The sequence below is a fragment of the Nasonia vitripennis genome, chromosome 3 (genome assembly GCF_009193385.2).
Source record: "Nasonia vitripennis strain AsymCx chromosome 3, Nvit_psr_1.1, whole genome shotgun sequence".
In the NCBI taxonomy this organism is placed as follows: domain Eukaryota; kingdom Metazoa; phylum Arthropoda; class Insecta; order Hymenoptera; family Pteromalidae; genus Nasonia; species Nasonia vitripennis.
In genome coordinates this window covers 2,030,561-2,050,461 of record NC_045759.1, presented here as the reverse complement: position 1 = coordinate 2,050,461, position 19,901 = coordinate 2,030,561, and the positions used below count along the sequence as shown (strand labels likewise).

The following is a 19,901-nucleotide window of genomic DNA, read 5'->3' as shown; positions in this document are numbered from 1 at the left end:
CGTTCCCAATCCAAGCGCTTGCGCATAATTCACATCTGCATAATTCCTTTGAGGAGATTCCGCTGCAGCAACGTCGCGATATCGCCGAAAGAGAGACGCTCCGCGCGTGCAGTATACGCAGCAGCAGGTCCTTGAGAGAGAGAGAGAGAGAGAGAGAGAGAGAGAGAAGCATCTCTCCATACATTACGCGCGCGCGTAATTCATTCTTGGAAGGAGCTGCTGCCGCCGCGAGCATACGCGATTAATTTTGCTCTCTTCTCTCGGAAGGAGCAGCCGCCGCTGCTGCTACCTAATTAAAATGGATTCGGCTTCCGAATGCGTGTTTTGTGTCGACGCGGCTCGCGCTGAGTGTAAGTATGGCACACAGCGCGTGTGTGCATTGTGCGTCATGCTGGTCTGCTTAACTGGTGTTTGAGATGAGGCTCTGTTGGGAGCTGGTGGTGCGGGATGGTTTTTTTATAAAAAAAATTATAATTGTGCATTTAATTACTATTTACATACATTTTTTATTGTAATATTGAAGAATACGCGACAGAAGAGCAAAAGCGAAATTCGTATTCCCCGCGAATTCGCGAGAGCTCAGCAGAAGGCTGAGCGCAGTGCGCATGCGCTGGCAAAACGCGCGCGCCAGCCTGCCGATGTTTTTGTTTTTTGCTCGTTTTGTGCAGACTATCATCACGTTGACGTTCGCAAGCAAGATTCTCGATTATGATATTCGGCTGCGACGGTGATGCTGCTTGTCGTTTGTTTCACCGTGTTTTTTGCCTGCACCTATTACGCTCACAAGTACCTGTCATCGAGTGCGAAGCAGTAAGGGTGACTGATGTTTGCCATTTTTGAGGTTAAGACTTTTGTGCAGGTTCAAACTCGCGAATGTGTCACGGATAGATACGACACTTCTATGATTTGTTATTGTTGTTAGCTGCAGTATTCGGTTTCGAGAGTTATTGTTGCAGCCGGTGTTCTGGTTTTATTGTCAACATTGTCGTTATCCCGCGTATCTCGAGTGTTATTTCAAGCACTGGTAGATTTCACTGGAGCATATCTGTTTGCTTTGTTTACTTTTCAAATGGGGGCCAATACTCTCACTTGATATTTTATTTATCAGCCCGAACGTGTCAAATTGATTTCTGATTATATTCGTAATTTAAATGCATGCGATTGAGCATTAATCTTATGGGAACCAATCGATTAAAAAATAATGATGAAGTTTCTGTAATTTTTCTTTTTTTTTTTCACCAAATCATATACTCATAAATATTTGTACTTACAGCGGAGCTGTCAGAAATAAAAATACTCACAACAGAGAAAGGCATTTGTCAAACAAAGCAGCAATGAGTGACGAAGAGTTTGAAGATCCCAGAGGTGCAAACAGTCGCTGGATGAAGACTGATGTCAATAAGGTATTGACTCCAAATAAAGGAGGTGTATTTCGTTGGAAAAGATCAACTCCAGCAAGCGTGCCTGAATCAGTTCAAAACAATGAAAAACGAGCAAAAGTCAAGATTACCCAAAAGCAAGATCCTCCTCCTCCAGAAGTTGTAGAACTGACTGATGATGAGGATAATTCTGAAACAATTGATATCAGTGATGACAGTGATAAACAGTCACCTTCAAAGAATACATCGGCTGCTAATGCATCAATATTTTCCAATACCACGTTAGAGTCTAGTGTTGAAGAATCATCGCAAACGGAGATAAAAGTATATGATGCACCACTGACACAAGCAGTTGTTCCAGAAGCATCAGTGGTAAAGCGTGCCACAGTTTTTGTTGGAGAAAAAGAAAAACCAAGACCAAAATATATACATGAAATAAGAAATGATGCTCCATTACCTCCGGGTATGCCACCAGTAATAGCTGGAGTTCCAGTAAAGTTTCCAGTTTCTCCATATAGAAGTCAGATATCCGTCATGAATGCTGTGAGTATTCCAATCAAAATAACTTTACAAATCAAATTCAATATTATTAGGGTAAAACAATTTTTTCTGGGCAGTTTAATTTTTGAAATATTTTTCTAGAATTCATTTTTAAAAAGCTTGTATCTTGCAGGTCATCAAAGGATGCAAAGGCAAAGAACATTGTTTATTGGAGAGTCCAACAGGAAGTGGAAAAACCTTAGCTCTATTATGCGCTGCCTTGGGATGGCAGGAAAGCTTCGAACGTGAGTTTTCACATTAATTTTCTATCCAAAATTCACATAGATATCTACGTTACATTCATACAACCCGCAGGCAATTCGCGTGCCGTAAAGGGCCAGAGGTGCGCACGCATCGCGCGGTTCTCATTTGCGATAGCTAATAAAGCGAATCGAAAGCGTGTCTCTCGCGTTTTCGCGATTGTCTCGTGACGAGTGGCCGTTAGCTCTCTCTCTCTCTCTCTCTCTCTCTCTCTCTCTCTCTCTCTCTCTCTCTCTCTCTCTCTCTTGCCACCAGCTGCTCTTTTCTGCTTCGCTCTCGTTTCTCCGCTATCGTGTGTGCGTATCTACTTCGAGCGCGAACTGCCAAAATTAAAAAGCCACCCGAGCCGAACTACGCGCGGGCTTAGCCAGCTCTACCGGCTCGCGGATTAATCACGCGACGGCGATGCGCCTTTTTTACGACGTGATGGTTGCACGTGACGGGGGTGGTGCACAGCGTTTTTTTTTCTCGTTGGGAAAATTGATCCGTCGACGATGTGCTTTTTACGACGAAGTTTTACGAGAAATTGTATCGATTTTGAAATGAGTTTCGTATCTTTATCATTTTCATATTCATATAGACGTCAGCGAACAAATCAACCAAAACTATTTTCAAACATCTCCAGCAGACAGCGAGTGACTCGTTCAAAGCCACTACTCATCCCTCCTTCACTCCCGCGGCGATACATCAAGCACGTGCAAGTAATTTTCGGGAATGGCTCGTTCCGCGGAGAGCGTAGGTGGGCCGTGTCGGAGAGCTCTCAAGAAAGCTCGCCGCCGCCGCCGAGGATCTCCCGCCGTCTTATCCGGGGCATTAATCGGAGGGAAACGAGCCGTGGTGCAGCCGTTAATCGCGCGTCGCCGGACAGTAGCGCCGGCGCAGTTTTTTCGATAAGGCGTCTCTTCTCTGTGTTTGTATGATTCATCGCCGGAGTTTCATCCCTCGGCGTCTAGCGTTACGCCGAGCGTCGATTGCCCCCGAGAGTTATGTCGCTATTTGGGGTGGTTCGAGCAGTTTGCGGCGAGTAATGTACTTGCGGAGATCTCTCTGCGGGGTGTTTTTGCGTTTTCCCGCTGATGCGCGTTAGTTTTAATTAAAATCGAGAGGAACAAGATTGCGGTTTAATTACACGCGACGTAGGCACCGACATTTACATCATTATCTGATCGGTGTAGCTGATAGAATTAGTTCGCTCGCACGCTCATTACACGTCCTCGTCTATCTCGCTTAGAACCTTGTAATTATCCGTATTTTACGTAATAACGTTATAATATGCCGACATTCTCCGAGCGTAATTATCCCATCACGTCATAACAAACCCAACTTATATATTCTCTCAACAGAAAACCTAAAAAGACACGAGAAAATCGTCGTCCCTGCGCGAGAGACGCAAAAATTCTCGCACGACATCGTCGCTCTTCCTCTTATTCTTTGTGAAAAAAGAGCACATCGCGTGCTCTTTCGGCTCCTTCGGCAAATTAAACGTTTGCTCAACGTTAACGTCAAATTTGCGTGCGTCGGAAGCCACCGCCGCCGATCCGGTTCCCGGGAACGCGTGCGACAGCAGCAGCACGCCGGCGTTAACAGCCTCATGCCGTCGCAGTGTGTAGCAGCGATTTTTCGTCGACTGCTGCTCTCCTCCTGTCATGACATAATTTATAAACCGCGGAGCGCTTCCAAAGCTCCGCGTTGTACCTCGTATACTATACTGGAGTTGTATGTACACGCGAGCTCGAGCTGATGTTGGCGCGGATAATCAGTAGGCTTTGCTTTCGCGTATAAGTAGTTGGAGGTGATGACTTTGATTTCCTTTTCTGCGCTGCAGCGAGATCATTAGTCTTGAGAGTTTGCTTTTGGAACGGTTCGTCGAATGTGGATGTCAAAATTAAAGCCAGTCTGCGTTATGTTGAATTTTTATCAAAACACGGACGAGTATCTAATCTCTCTATACGCAAGAGGTCAACTTTCGATCGAATTTAGGATGCTGACATTATTAAATTGAGTTAATTATTGTTAAAATTAACACAAAATATACTATTTAGAATTATGATTTAGTTTTTATAGTAAAAAGTGAAATTCGTAGAGTATACGCGTATAAAAAAAGTGTCGATGTCGTCAGATTCGATTTTTGCAAAAAGAAAGCTTGCCGAAACCCGGGATCGAACCGGGGACCTGCAGATCTTCAGTCTGACGCTCTCCCAGCTGAGCTATTTCGGCCGTGGTGGGGGCTATACAGTCGGATTTGCAAGAGTTTGCGTGAACATTAAATATAAAAAAAGTGTAGATGTCGTCATATTCGATTCATGCAAAAAGAAAGCTTGCCGAAACCCGGGATCGAACCGGGGACCTGCAGATCTTCAGTCTGACGCTCTCCCAGCTGAGCTATTTCGGCCGTGATTGGGGTCATACGGTCGGATTTACAAGTTTGCATGAACATTAAAGATTCATTAAGCTGCTCATGCACTATAAAAATAATCAAACGGTATTTAAAAAACGTTTTATTATGCATTTAAGTGGTAAATTATTAATCTCGGTTGATTAGCTATAAACAGCGCAGTCGCGTATAAAACGGAGCATGAAGTGTTCAACGAGAAATTTCCTAGATTCAAAACATACATATTTTTACATAGCTTTCCTAGACAATAAAAATTAAATATGAGCCATTCACATTTTTTTTTTCACTTCAATTTATCAGTCTCTTGTATGGATACAGGGTTCAAACGAAATTTCGGGGTGAATACTTAACTTGCTAATTTATGTATTTACCCGTTCACAGACAAAAAATTAATTTAAGGTCATTAAGCTGCTATAGTCTAATCATACGATCGATATAAACAAGGCCATTTTTCATCCAGTCTAATCGAATAACTCGAATCCAAATACGAATCACAACAGAACCCTTCAACCCGCGTTTTCCAGGAAAGTTGTCTCACGCAAGTGTCGCAGCCCCCTAAATTTTTCTAAGAAAAAAATTGAATTTATCGTAAACGCTCCACTACTCACCACCCTGAAAAAAAGAATCATTCGTCCCACAAACTCTCCTCCGCTGCCGCATGCATCGAAACGGGTTAGTTATGCACGCGATTCGTCGGCTAATTATGCGAGGACGGAAAATCGGGAAAGAGCCCCGACGACAGCGTCGAGGCACTCGAGGCTCGCGAGCCAGTCTAAGTATCGTGGCTTGTCATCGGCGCACGCCATCGGCTCCGCTCTTCCGCGTGCGCGTAATTTATACTTTAAACTCGGCGTCACGCGCGCACTCCCCCTCCTCTCTCCGTGATAATAATTTTACGCGAGTTCGAGAAAGAGATAGAGCCCGATGAATTAGTGTCCCCGGTACGGCGAGGAGCAAAAATCGCGCGCAAGTTTAATCGATAACGAGGCTTTTTCATGTGCAGCCCGGCCGCGCGCATAGATTTATAGCCGATGTCGTAGCAGTGTGTGCGTTTCCGTCGCTTCGCGGAAGCGATAGTCGCGTTTCCGGCGATTCTTATCGGGCGGCCGGATTTCTTTATCGCCTCGGAATTACATTTTTTTGCTCTTCATGTGTAGCTCACTATAGATACAGGAGTGATAGGGGGCGAGAGAGGGAGGTAGCATGTAACGAGATTTTATGGGCCGTTGGCGCTTTTCAAAGATTCACGTTTTCCGCGCGCGGAGAGATTAGATTTACGGCTGCGCATGGCGATGACCTATATTCCGATGAAACGCGTATTGCAAACACTTTTATTTCGTTAATGGAACGCGATTCGGCGTGTCTGATCGTAAGTTCGTTAAATCGCTGGAAATGCAGAGAAATGCAATTTTCCGTTATTTTATCCAAAGTTTCAAGACGGGGCCAATTTCACCCTCGAAGTCGAAAGTTTCCCTAATAAAGGGCCGATACAGCGCGTGTAGAGAGCTGCGCGATACTCCTCGTAAATTACATACACGAGAGAAAGAGAGAAGCTTCTCTGCCGGTGCACGAATATAAATTTGGCAAGTAGTTTATCGCGGAATCGCGTGGCCGAGGTACAAAAGAAGAGAAGGCGGAAGGTCGCGACGGTGGAACGTCGCGCGGAGCGAGCTTGAAAGCCATAATAATTATCGGTGAGCGCGCGCTCGCGGAATTATATATTGCGCCGTCGCTGTCGTCGTTGTTATAGAGCTGCTATATACCTAAGGCATGCGACGCCGGAAATGTATGTGCTCGTGTTCCGGACTTCTTTCTTCGCGAGAGAGCTCTACGCTCGACGACGACTTTTTCTACTTAATTGTCGTGCTATTCTTTTTTTTTTCTATTTTCTGCTGAAAATACCGCGGAATTTTCGTGATTGGAAAATTGGATTCCTTTTTTTATAATAGAAAAATAACTTTTTCAAACAAATTGGATAACGGCCTTTTTTGAAGCTTGTGATCGGATTGATTCATTTTGAAAACATTCGTCTTTTTTTGACAGTAATTTCATAACGTAGGAAAAAAAAGGCTTGCTTCCCAGCAGACCAACAAGCCCATGTCCATTTCACACACGACCTCCCCGTACCTCTGCCGATATTACTCGTATAGAGAGAAAGAGACGTGTAGTAAAAGGCAGCAGTGTCGGAGCGATTTTTTGTCAAATCTCAAATCCCAAAAAGCGCGCTCAGGATCTTATGCACCGACGAGGCTCTCCTCTCAGAAGACCGTAAGAAGAAGAAGAAGAAGAAGCAAAGAGAAAATCAAGTAAAGGGGTAGCATAGGGAGAAATAGAGTAGCCACACATACGCTTCGAGAGAGAGAGAGAAAATACACGTCGCGTCGCCGGCTACCCGCAGAGTAGAGTCGCGGCTCTCCTCTCTCTCACTCTTTCTTCGCTGCAACAGCAGCGCGCAGGAGAAAGAGAAAGACAAAGGCCGAGGCTCGCTTTCATCCTCGCCGACATTAGGGCCGCTGCCGCCGCCGCGTATACCTCTATATACCTACACGTAGGTGAAGCAGTAGTGGCGGCGCGACACACATGTGCTGTTGGTGCTGCCCGCTGTGGGACAATACGGTTTGCATGCGGGTCCAACGGATCTCACGTCGCCGCCGCCGCCGCCGTCTGCTGTTGCTGCTGCTGCTGCTGCTGGGAAGAGCAAGAGAGAGATTCGCAAACTGGCCTTATACTCGCGCCGACACAACTTTTTCTTTCTGCCTCTCTCTTTCTCTCTCTTTCAGCGTCTTGCTCTTTACTCGTTTTTTCGCTTCGCAGCTCTTCTGCGTACGTGTACGCGGTTGATGTGTGCGAGATGTGCGAGGAGGGCGCGTAGGCTGCTTGGCCGAGTTCGCTGCGCTTATGATTGAGGACGTGCGCACGTCTCTTGTGCGTCACCGTCTTTTCGTTTGTTTGCTCTTCTCCTTCTTCTTCTTCTTCTTCTTTTCGGACAGGGCTGAGATTCGTCGCGGAATGCTCAGTAGGGCGGAAACGGCTATCGGAGGAGCAGTGGAGGGAAATCTCCTGTGGATCGATAGCGTGCAATCAGCGTGCTGGCGGATAATACCCTTTCTCACAATCATCGGCTACCTGTTTCTGTATTGTTACAGTCTGAGAGAATCATAGTACGTAGCGCTCATCACACGTGCAATCAGTTATCCGAAAAAATCCAGGTTTGAAAGATTCACCTACCCATAACACATTGTTGCGCGCATATGCACATCCCATAGGCGGGATGAGAATGATTCCTGGGCCCGTTACGTAAGTGGAGATCGAAGAGAGGAATCGATCGATCGATCGATAATGGGCTGCAGTCGCCGAAGCGCCGCGAGCTCGACCCGTGCCTGTAAAAATAAGGGAGGGTATAGAGGAGGAGCAGCGCGTAAATAGAAATTTTCACAGCCGATTATTCGCTCTATCAAAACGCAGGTGATAAAAACCTCCGGTCCGAAGTCCCTCGTTAAGAGAGCCTCACGCATCTCGCGAAGAAAACGAAGAGCTTGCAACTCATTCTCGCGTGTACAGTGGGAGGGGGTATAGGTGCAGCATAAAACAAAGCGAGAGGGAGCCGTGGGCCGGTCCCGGATAGACCGTAGCAGAGCAGAGTAGCAGCAGCGCGAAGGCGCGCGGAGAGAGAAGGAGCGAGAGAGAGGAGATAAGGGGACCCCCCAAAGCCTCGGCGGGCGCCAGCGGTTCGCCTCGGCTCTCTCGGGTGGTCCCCGGCCTTCTCTCTCCTCCTCCTCCTCCTCCTCGCGCTCGGCCGCGGTTTTCCTTTTATGCGCTTGCTCGCTCGCCTCCTCTCTTTTTTATCCCTGTCTTCTAATTCTTCGTCGCTGCTGCCTCCTTTTCCGCGCGCTCTCTGCTCCTTCGCTTCGAATTGGAAATTTCTCAGCTTATTCTTTGGTGACTCCTTCGAGCTTTTTCAAACCGAGCCTCCGGTAATTAGTCGAAGAACGAGAGAAACTTCGGGGCAAGACAAACGACGCTGATTCGCAGGTGACGATCGTTCATCACGCTTTTTCCCCGACAACGTCCCCCCAATTTCGCTCCGATCGTGGTCGCGCGTAGAGAAAAATGGAAAAGTTCGTCCTTTCATGCGAGCGCTCCCGATTCCCCGAACGGACGCGCCGAGAGCGAGTTATTCCATTCACGTGGTCATCGTGCTCCGCTTCGCCGAAGAGGAAAAGCACCGACTCCCCGCGCCGCGGTGAAGGTCGTTCGCTCTCGCGGAGGATCTTCCGAGAAGCCGCTGTGTGCGCGTATACTCGCTCGCGGACTTACGCAATTCGCGCCGGCGCTCTGTGTGTAAGTAGCCGTGCGATGCTGCGCGAGAGGGAACGAAGATAAATGCCTGGATACGGGGGAAGAGACGGACGGATTCGCCGAGGAGATTATCGTGGAATGGAAATGGTTTTATTAATGGCTGCGACGTATTATGGCTTGGTGTCCGTGGAAATGCGATATTCTTGCGGCGCACGTTGTGCGTGACAAAAACGCGCAAAAGGCTATAAAAAATGATCGAGATAGTCGTATACGAGATTCGATCTCGCGCGGCAGCTTCTTTTTGCATCGACTCATCGGAAGCTCACCTGATTTATCGCTTCCACGAGATTAATCTCGTCTGAAAATTTTTTCTCCCCTATGCGAAATTAGCATCATGCAAATCGGGCCAATTTCTGGCAGAAATAGCTAATTTATTCCCCGCCGCGCCGTCGGGTTTATCTTTTTCCGCGCAAGTTTTCCATATACGCTCTCGAATCGAGATGGCGAAAAAAAGAAATAGAATAGAGGAGCCAAACACGGAGACGACGACGGAGGAGGTGGAGAGCTTCCGATTCCAGGACTCGTGCGAGATCCTCGATAGGTATGGAAGAGCGCGTTCCACGGATTCTGCGCGACTTCGTTTCGAGGCATTGTCTCTCTTTCGCCGGGAGAGAAGAAGCAGCAGAAGAAAAAGAAGTGGAGAAGTATACGAAAAGATAAGCCGCGGACCTTGGTAAAAAGGAATTTCTCTGAAATTCGCTACTCTCCGTTGTTGGAATTGTTGATCTCGTTTTGGAGATGAGCAACGGTCCGTCCGTTGAATACAATAAGAATGACTTTTTAGTAGAAAAATCCAGGTGTGCCAAGACGAAAATCAGGACTTTCTTCACGCGAGAAACGCGTCACACCGGCAAACACTTTTTCTCTCCTCGACGACGTTACATACAGGAGCTCATTGTCCGCTGGTAATTATGTCATAGTCGCGGCTTTTCCTTCTCTTTCTCTGCGCAGGCTCCTCTCCTCTCACTGCTCCTAATAAGCAGCCGCTCGCGCGCTTTTCTCTCTCTCTTCGTCTCTCTTAAATGGCGGCTATCAAGCGACGTGTAATTTGCATTGTCCAACGGGCGCTCGTGACTCGGCGTTTTTCTGTGTCGTGACGAGAGCGCGGCAATAATAAGCTCAAATTTCTCTCTTATTGTCATCATTATGCTTTCTGGAAAATGGCATTATCTCAATTGCCTTTCCCACTTTTTGTTCGCCGAGCTCGTTCGCAGCCGAATTCGACTGTGCGGGAGACGTACGCAAGCAAGTTTCGATCCAATGATTCCTCCGGTTATTTCTTGTCGTCAAATTTATATGGTCTGCTTAGAAACCGTAGCTATAGTACACGTGCATAAGTATACACTTTAGAATAAATCGTTACAGCTCGCAGAAGATTCCGTTTCGTGACTCAAATGTAAAACTCGCGAGTCGCCGAGTGTATACGCGACAGGCGCAAGATACTCGCGGATCCCCAGTTATAAAGTTTGCCGATGTCAATTTTACTTTTCGTTTCTTTGTCTTATATCCGTCTGTCTGCCCGTATAATAGCTCTCGCAATTCCGCACGAGTTTTTTTCTCGTCACGATTTCTTACCGGATAATTATCATAATTCGCCCGAACTTCGTCAAACTCGCGCTATTATATTTTAATACGCTCCCGTGTCTGCGTCGTTCACGAAAAACATTCCGGGAAAATTAATTTCTCCTTCGTATATAATCCAATGATCCTCCGAACGAGAAAAACAAAAGGGAAAACCGCAGTTCGGAGTCATAAATCACCCTATCCAGCAGTCTCGGGAAATCCCTCCGCACGCGCGCGCATTTAAAAATTCATCGGCCCGTTAAATTCGAAGGCTTGCTCCACTGGCGCTTATAACTTATTATAAGCCGTTTATACATCGGGGGCAGCGGGCTGCGTGTTGTAGATGCCTATCGCGCCGGTGTTAACTAGGCTCGTCGTCGTCGTCGTCTCGTGCCACGAACACGAAATTCGACCACCTCGGCGATACGATCCTAAAACTTGTACATTTTCGGCTGCTATCTCGAATGGAAATCTTTCCGCGACTTCGTCGCGTCGGCGAAACGCGAGGAGCTAAGAGTATGCTTTTTGGTGGAACGGGCTGGAGAGTCTCTTGGGGATTGCTTTTTAGGAGTTTGAATTTTGGGGGGTTGATTTTCGATTTGGTGACGGCGTTAGTTTTCCGAGATGATGGAGTGTTTTGCGTTCGCGTTATCGTTTCTTTGTACTTACTTGACTGAACATTTTTTCAGAGAAGCTGCTCGGACGGGGTGAATTTTACGATCCTTATTTGCCTTTCGCCGCACTTAATTTCGGGGCCCCTCGCACTCCTTTGCATTCTATGGTTTTTGTGCTCGATCGTTTCTACCCGAAAGCGTCAAAGGTATACGCTGCGTCGTCGTTTGTCGCATAATGAGTTCAGCTTAGGCTGACACGATTCCACGGAAAAAGACTCGCGCATATCGACGAGGATGGTTCGCATTTTAAATCGATTCTCCGGATGCGCGCGTTTCTTGCGGAGAAAGAATAAATTCTGGCTTGAAAGATGCGGTATTAGTACGTTAGCTTTTTACAATCTCTAATACGGATGGTTTATGCAGATCGTAGAACATTCCCGTCGATGAGCAGAGCAAACACGTTATTTTTTAACGAGACGCCTAAAACAACACTCGCGGCGACCAAGAGCTCACGTGTGTGCGTGTATCGATCGTTCGTCGAGCATAAAAACACGAAAACAATACGGGAGCTAATCGCAGTCTTTCCCCGAATCGATCGTCAACTTGGCGCATAATCCGGCTGGAACTCTCGCGCAACTAAACGCCAAATTGCGATCGCTCGACTCGGCGGAACTTGGGCGGAGAAATAAATTATCGGTAATCGGAAAAATTTGACCGCTCACGCGTGCTGCTGCCGCCGAGCACATAAGAAAATCGACGCAGCGCGCTGAGGACTTTCGCTTTCGGTGTGGTCACGAACGAGCGAGACACGGCGTATCGGAATAAGTTCGCTATACATAGCCGAAGTAAAAGCGATTTGCATCGCTTAGCGAATGTGTCGTGCAGGCGCGCGTGTGTGTGTGTGAGTCTCTCTCTCTCTCTCTCTCTCTCTCTCTCTCTCTCTCTCTCTCTCTGCGGTCAATCGCTCTTGGAAGGTTTTTTTTTCTTTCGCAGCGGCTGTCGATGGCTGCGGACTATAGACTCCTCGCGACGGAGAGGCTATATGGGTCTGGACATTAGGCATTTACCGTCGGCGGAGCACTCTCCTACGTACATAGCGCGTGTATATGTAATTTTGCGGTGTCGCGGAGTCGGAGAATATTTTATTGCGTCGCCGCGAAAATTACTCGTGCGGAATACGGCTATAGGTGAAAGGGGTTGATGCGAGCGTATGATGAAAGGTAGCTGTAATTGATACTATGTATTTTTCTTCTGATATCGTCTCCGTGGCGAAGATATCGTGAATAGATGATTCGGCAATTAACTCGCGTTATTAAAACGAATCCATAGTTGATGGGTGCGCGTAATTGCGCGAAAAATCAATCGAATATATTGTTACTAAAGTCGAACGTTTAACTCTCGATGAATATTTGATCTACATTTATGCAGATTGTGAAAATTCGGTACTACGTGTGTATCAGCAAATATTATAATACACGTTACATTTACATAAATTTTAGCGAATAATTTTCCACATCTTAATCCGCACCCCGCACCATAAGTACAGCAGCGTCTCCTAGTAGTGCTCAAACCACATAGCACGTACACACACACACACACACACACACTGGGAAAACCGCGAGAGCAAGAGCGAGACAGGCATCAGCCTCGGAGACTGGACCGAGTTGATCGAGGCAACGGCCAATCCCCGCGAGTTCGGTCATACGCACACACGCGCACACACACATAGAGATGCAGAAATTTATAGCTCACTTCGGCCCCGAAGCCGAGCGCGCTTATAGGACGTCAAACAATGCGACGCGAATTGCCACTAGCTCGTGTGTGCAAGTGCATGAATATGTATGGGCCACTGGTGGGGGGTCGGGCTGCAGTTTCATACTCGCGTTGCACACATCAGCAGCAGCAGAGTCCTTCCGAATCGCATGAAACTATATAAGCTAGTCGCGAGCGCGCGCGTCTCTGTAAGAGACTCTCTCCTTCCACTCTCGGCGAGAGACGTGTGGGTATGAGATCAAAGGAGCCGCCTTTCTTTCTTCCCTTTCCGCGCCCCTCGCTCGCCGCGCAGCAACCCCCACCCGTTCTTCTCGGCCACTCGCGCACATGTGTGCGTGCGCATATTCGTATATCACCTACTCTCGTCGTCCGCGTCTTTTTATCACACACACACACCCACACAGCTATAGAGAGCGGACCTTTTGCCTCACACGCAAGCGCTCCGTCTTTATTGCATCCTTCTGCGCAGGCAACCCCCTCGCGTGCATCTTCTCTTCTCTTCCTTCCGCCGTTGTTTTTGCATTATATGCGCGCCTGCATATAATAGCGCCGCGTATAAACCTACTCCCTTTATCGGGATACTCGCGCAAGCGGCGGACAAATGAGATTGAATCGCGCTCACGGTAAAGTAGAAAGGCGCGTTTATGACCGCGCACACGCAAAATTCGTCCATTGTCCCGCGGGCGTTTGATTGCGCTTAGCTTGATTGTGCGCCTATAGCATGCAGATTTCGATTTTCGAAGGATTCTCGTGTATGGCGCGCGCGTGTTCTCTCTCTCTGCACTTTCGATTGTTCGATTGATTGATGTGCGCTTGATTTTTGTGTTTTCACGATTCGCCGGTTCTATTTAGCGCCCCCTTTGTTTCCGGCCCTCGAGAGAGAGCGAGAGAGAGAGAGAGAGAGAGAGAGAGAGAGAGAGAGAGAGAGAGAGAGAGAGGGAGCTTTGAAGGTTCGAACTTCGAGGATGCATTTCTTTAATGGCTGTAATGTCTTGTTTGTTCTAGTATACATAGTGTAGTGTGATTAGAATTGTCGCGACGATTCGGCTCTATTTTTCGCTACGTTCGCGTCGAGGGCTCAGCTGCTTTTTCGAGATGCAAAATGCTTCAAATGTAATTCGAAACTACGCGTGTCTCTGATCTCTATGCGATTTATTGTAGTGTTGTACGCATAGAAAGTTAAAAAGTATAGTGTACAGTGTCGCAAAATTTACGCTCACAATCGTAGACTAACAAAGTGGCCGTACTTTTCAATAAATCTTCACTGAATAGTTCGTCGCTATCGCTCCCCTCGCCATTCAAAAAGCCTCGCCGAAAAAATCGCGCAATCTCTTACCGCGTGCGCGTATCGCTCCGCGCTAATATCCCTCTTAATCAGCGAAATCCTAAGAATGCGCCGATGGATCGCGCTCCCTGGCTTTGTCGGCGCCTCGAATGCCTCGGCTGCCCGCGCGAGTTTCCACTGTGAAAACGCCGAGCATTTAGTCGATTTTTTTTTGCATATTGTTCGCTCTTGGATGTCGTTGCTCCTTTTTTATTCAACGGCTCGGCGCTCCTTTTGTTGCGCGCGGACTTGAATCACTTAGCCGCGAGGTTTTCCATGAATGCGCTCTCAGAAAATTGCAATGCCGTGTACGCGGAGGCATGGCGGTTGATTTTGACATGGCTTTCTTGGGAGCATAAATTTCGCTACCTTCGCTGCTGGTGTGCATTTTATATACGCTTTTATGCAACCGGGTATTTTTCGCGTTTGATTTAAAAGATCGTTTTATCGACGTCGTTTAAAGTTGTTTATCGAATGTAAAGTAAATTGTTAGTCGGCGTATGCGTTGGAACGAGAAGAAATAAAGCGAGCGCCGCTATGATCTAGAGGCGGAAGTAATGCACGCGAGTTAGCGTAATAAGGAAGGAGAGCAGCTGTATATTGGCAGCGAATGGGGAAAAAAGGATTTAGCCAGGCACTGTAACAAAGAGAAACTTAATTCCCGAGTTTAAAACGTGTGAAAGTTCAGCGAGAGCGTTAGACGCCGCGAGTTGATGCTAACTTTGTATTTGAACGAATTCAAACTTTGCTCTCTTTTCCCCTGTGCAGTTCATAAACGGAGTTCATCACGAGAGATTTGTTGTTTCATTTTTATCGTTGTCGCGGTATTTTTTCATACCATTCGCAGACCGGTGATTAATTCTCGTACATTGTTGAAGAGGTCATCAGCCACAATGCGCAGACAATAACGCGCCCACAGCGAGCGCGAAGAATATTACGCGAGGGCGTCCGCAGCGTCTCATTGTCGAGTGCGTATATACCTACCGGAATACTAATTAATGGCTCTTAATTTTCCTTAATTGGCCCATCGCCGTTGCTGCGCATTACAGCAGCTACGAGTGTACTCGCGCACTTGCGGGCCCCTTGTATGCAAGCCACTGCTGTTTGCGATTCGTCTTTGCTCGGACTTCCAATTTGATTAATAGCGACTAATTTCTCTGGACGTATACTGCAAACTGGCTAGTGGAATTTTTAGGTCTCGAGATTAAACAAATAGTTTCGTTGTAAAACTGCAAGCGAAAGCAGAAGCAGAGATGTTTTAGCCATGTTAAATTTCAAACGACATTTATTTAATGAAGAATCAAAGTTAGTGTTGATACGAATTGTGTATTTTGATCAGATTTTACTAATGAGAAATGAGTCGAACATTAAAATAACGTTATTCAGCAATCGTTTTAAATGTAGTTCAAAAATAAAACTTATAACGCGTTATGAGTAAGTCACGACCGAATAAGCGTGAATTCGCTCTGGGCGTCGCGTGGTGCTCATAGCAAACAAACTACCTACTGGCGACATCTGTGGAAGCAACGCTGAAACTTGTTCAGTGCAGTGGGTAAGGTAGAGTTAGCCTGGACAGCAACCAACTTTTCTATCACTTTCGCGTTTCATGCGTTTTAGTGTTGATAATTTCAACAATTCTCTAATAATATAAAATTATCAACTTTTCTATGTTTTTGCATGGAGAGATTTAATCAATACTTAGGGTTTCGCGCGTCAATTGTTACTTTCGTCACTTATTAATTTTTGCAAATTTTCTTCAAAAGTAAAAAGTTTAAGAATTATAGGTAAGTTAAAGTTTTATGATTCAATGCGAAAGGAAAAAAAGAGCAAGCGAATTATGCACGAGAACGTATTCCTCCGTTTCTTCTTCCTTTTGCCTAGTTGAACTTTTCTCTGTATTTGCGTTCCCCCCTTACTTTCAGCTCGATCAGAGTTCAAGCATTCTTTTTGCTATGGCCGATGAAAGACGAAAGTCAATGTCAATTGATTTTATTGCCTTCTCGCGGCCGATATCTATGACGAAAAGCATTTACCGTAAAGAAGCTTTATTTGAATTCCTCGGTATGCCCACGCCTTTTCGCGTTATTAAAATCAAATAGATTCTCCCTACAGTAGCTCCTAGTTATGAAAAAGAGCATTCAACCACCCGAGTAAATTCAGCGACATTTCAACAATAAAACAATCCCAACACGCGCACACCGAAACTTCTCCCAAAAGATTTGTTTCCGCGAAACAAAAGCTGCACGCTGATCTTTTAATCTTCAACCGCTCAGCAGCGCGAATTCTTTTTTCTCCCCAAGTACGAATTCTCGGCCCTCTTGCGCTGACTTTTCCACCGCATAAAACTTTAGCTTCGGTAGGAGAGCTGGCTGGCGAGCGCGCGTTGCAACAGTGTAAATAAGCGAGAGCGGAAAAAAATCCACGAGCGCTCACCTCGGCGTCGAGCTAAACTTGGAGGAGAAAAGCGCCGGAAAAACAGAGAGACTGACAGAGAAAATATAGCCAACCTCGGGGTTAAGGTATATGGGAGTGAAAAGTGCACAGGTGTGTGTAGCGGGTGAGTGAAAACTGCTGCAAGTGAAATAAAAACAACAAAGAGGGAAATTCCGGATTTCGCTTCCTGTTGCTTAACAATAATCCGCCTGATCGGATGGACATGGCTACGACTCATCCAAAAATGCCGTGTATTTCTCTAATTAACTCGGACGAGTAAACAGTCATGCAAACACTGCGTACCCATATATTTTCCTCAAAATAATTAACTCGGAGAATTTTCATTCCCCGACCTTCTAGCTCGCCGCAGCAGCGAGCCCAAACTCTCCGCAACTCTCTCATCGCGCACAATGTATCCTCCGCGGCGTACACGCGCGCAAACCACCATTTCCTCCAGGATCCTCCTACACACCTCTCTCGCTCATAGACGCGCGCGCGATATATCGTGGTGCCACAATGCTCGCCTGCTGCCCCCTCCGCTGTTCTCGTAGTCCTCGCGAGTCGCCTCGTTCCAATTAACCGACTCTCATTACGCAGAGACGAGGAGCGCATATATGTGTGTGTGTGTGTGTACCGACGCCGCGCGCTCGCGTTTAATGAGACCACCGACGCGGCCTTCCGCAGCCGCGGCTCCATACACGCGTACGCTCGGCTACTGCTCCGCCGATGCCGCCTGCGCGGAAGGGTAAATCGCATAATGTGCCGTGGTTCGACGTCCGAGCGACGAATTTCAATTTCCGCGTGTCGTGTCGCCGCTGCCGCTGATACTTCAGTCGATCGGGTTGTCATTGCTGTGGTTTTGAGGATTCGTCGCGAGCTGACGGGTTTTCGAGATTTTTTTTTTTTTTGACTGCTCGTTGCCAGGATGCGAGCCGACAGCCGAAATTGTTCGTGAACTTTTTTTCCTCTCCTGAAGCATCAGTGATTTTTTCCGACATATTTATTTCAACTCTCCATTATCATCCATGAGAAAATATTAAAGCAGCGCCAATCTGCGGTCGACCGCATTAAGCACACTCGAATGAATATTTCGCGTGCCTTTTATGCTCGAAAACGTAACTGTAACGCGGGATTAATTAAAGCGCTGTTTGACCTGCGAGATTATATTTTGCGCGTTCGATGTAACGTGATGCTGATGATATTTACAATGAAATCGTGCTCGAATAATTTTTAACCCGCATCGAAATAAGAGAGAGACGTCAAAATTGCCGGTTGTTTTTAAACCGCGTATGGAGCGTTTTATTAATTATCCGGTGGCAAAGGGCTTGCGAGAATCCGTAATTATTTAAACGATAAACAAACAGCGATACCCGCCCGCGTGTATCCGGTATCGCGTAAAAAGGCGATAAATCCAGGTGTGTATACGAAGTCTCGGATTCATTTTGAACCGCGGGCGAGCACAAATATTTTCGATTACCGATGCATCGATATAACTTTGAAACAACAAGCCACGAGGTTGCAGCGCTCGCGCATAATTTAAAATTATTTCCTCGGAGATGATAACGCACTCTGCAACGAATTTTAATCCGCCGATTGGTTAATCGCGAGAGATATCGTTGCATGTTTGAATAAACTGCGATGTAAATTCGAAGGTTTAATCGCTTGCCGTTTTGCGAAATCACCTGTTCGCGTCGAAAACCTCCGGAGTCATCGAATTTTCATTTCCTCCCGATTCCGAGCATCGGGATCTCTCTCTCGTTATTGGCTCCCTCGGGTTTCTCGCTGGCGCTCCAGCTCGACTTGTACTCTTTGTCAGGAGCAGCAGCAGCAGCAGCAGCAGCAGCCGCGAGAATATCTCTGTGCTCTCGGCGCGCAGCAGTTCGGTCTTGCTCTCTCGCGCTCACTTGAGCCTCGAGCGGCCTGGCGGCCGTGTACATTGTCCTTTCTGCCCCGCGGAGTAGTCGCTCTCGCTGAATTCCCATTGGACGCGAGCGTCGCCTGCGCCACGCCCCGCCTCGACCCAGCCATCTATAGAATCACCTATACACACAATCGCGTAGTCTCTCTCTCTCTCTCTCTCTCTCTCTCTCTCTCTCTCTCTCTCTCTCTCTCTCTCTCTCACTCGCTCGCTCGCTAGGGTGCTCCGCGTCCTTCTCGCTTGTGCTCTCTATGGAGGACCCTCGATCTCGCGTCGAGAGCGAACGGGAGCGAGTGAGAGAGAGAGAGAGAGAGAAAATTGCCGAGAGAGCCTCTCGCGTATACCAACACCTACACCCTGCTCGCGCTCTTCTCTTTGCGCCTGTGGCTCCTTTCACACTGACGCGTGTGCGCGGTGCCAGCGGTGGACTTTGACGTCGATCCGTGATCGATAATATTTTGAATTTGAAACGGTGACGATGATTCCGAATGGCTTGCAATTCTACCGTTTTAAATCGACAAGTATACCCTAGACCCTTGGCCCATTTTTCGTAAATTCACGTCTCTGTCGAACGCCAGCAGTATGAAGAGACCTTAACGCAACTTCCGAGCGAGGAAGAGCGGAAAAGGGAGCAAAGAGAAAGAGGGCGACTAATGCACACTTGCGTGCAGTCGCGTATCGCTACTTTTTCCTCTTTGTTTATAACCCGACGGCAGTCCTCGAAGATTCACTCTTACACAGCATTCCCTCGACGGCGGCTGCATTTTTTCCAACAAAGTCGCGCGGAGAGAGAATTCCAACCCCCATTCCTCCCCTGCTCGACTCTTTCTCGCGAATATTCGCGGAATAAAAGAGGTACAGGGGAAATCGCGGAAACGGAAGAAAGAGAGTAGCCGCGTTCGCGGATTAACCGTGCGGACTTTAACTAACCAGTCCGCGTGTATTTTCCTCTCTCTCTCTCTCTCTTCTTACGTGTGCACTTGTGCATCAGCCCGCGCATTCAGAGTCCACTCGATCCTTGTATTCTAGAAGATAAAAATAAAGGAAACGCTCGCGACTCTACGGGAGCGTTTTTTAATACGCCACTTTTGAATATTGCATTGCGAGCTGCTTTTCCGCCGAGAAAGAGAGGAGGGTCCGCCGATGCTTCATTTACGACGGGATCATGAGATATTTATGGGAGCCAGACGAACGTTGTTTTGCCCAGGCGCCTGTTCTCTCTTTTTTGCGAGCGCGATTTTTTTCCAGCTTTTTCGACTGTGTATAATAAATACACAGGCTGCGCGCGCATCGCTTTATCTAATTAAGCTCGAGAGAGAGAGAGAGAGAGAGAGAGAGAGAG

General features: G+C 47.2%; 1 protein-coding gene and 2 non-coding genes across 5 annotated transcripts in view; 1 reads left to right on the top strand and 2 right to left on the bottom strand.

Annotated features, from left to right (window-relative positions):
* Window positions 1-614: 614 nt before the first annotated feature.
* The window catches only part of LOC100122270 (Fanconi anemia group J protein homolog), a 53,100-nt gene continuing 33,813 nt past the window's right edge, over window positions 615-19,901 (top strand). The window contains exons 1-3 of one of the 3 annotated variants that reach the window (XM_008205687.4): window positions 615-810; window positions 1,274-1,922; window positions 2,053-2,164. In XM_008205687.4, coding sequence (XP_008203909.1) covers window positions 731-810; window positions 1,274-1,922; window positions 2,053-2,164 — 841 coding nt within the window. In that variant the 5' untranslated portion in view covers window positions 615-730. Of the gene's footprint in view, window positions 842-1,273; window positions 1,923-2,052; window positions 2,165-19,901 lie in introns of all 3 variants that reach the window. The other 2 variants (XM_008205689.4, XM_008205688.4) reach the window with 2 other exon arrangements.
* Window positions 4,325-4,397, bottom strand: TRNAF-GAA. The gene has a single exon. It is a non-coding gene; the product is annotated as a tRNA-Phe (tRNA).
* TRNAF-GAA lies at window positions 4,500-4,572 on the bottom strand. The gene has a single exon. It is a non-coding gene; the product is annotated as a tRNA-Phe (tRNA).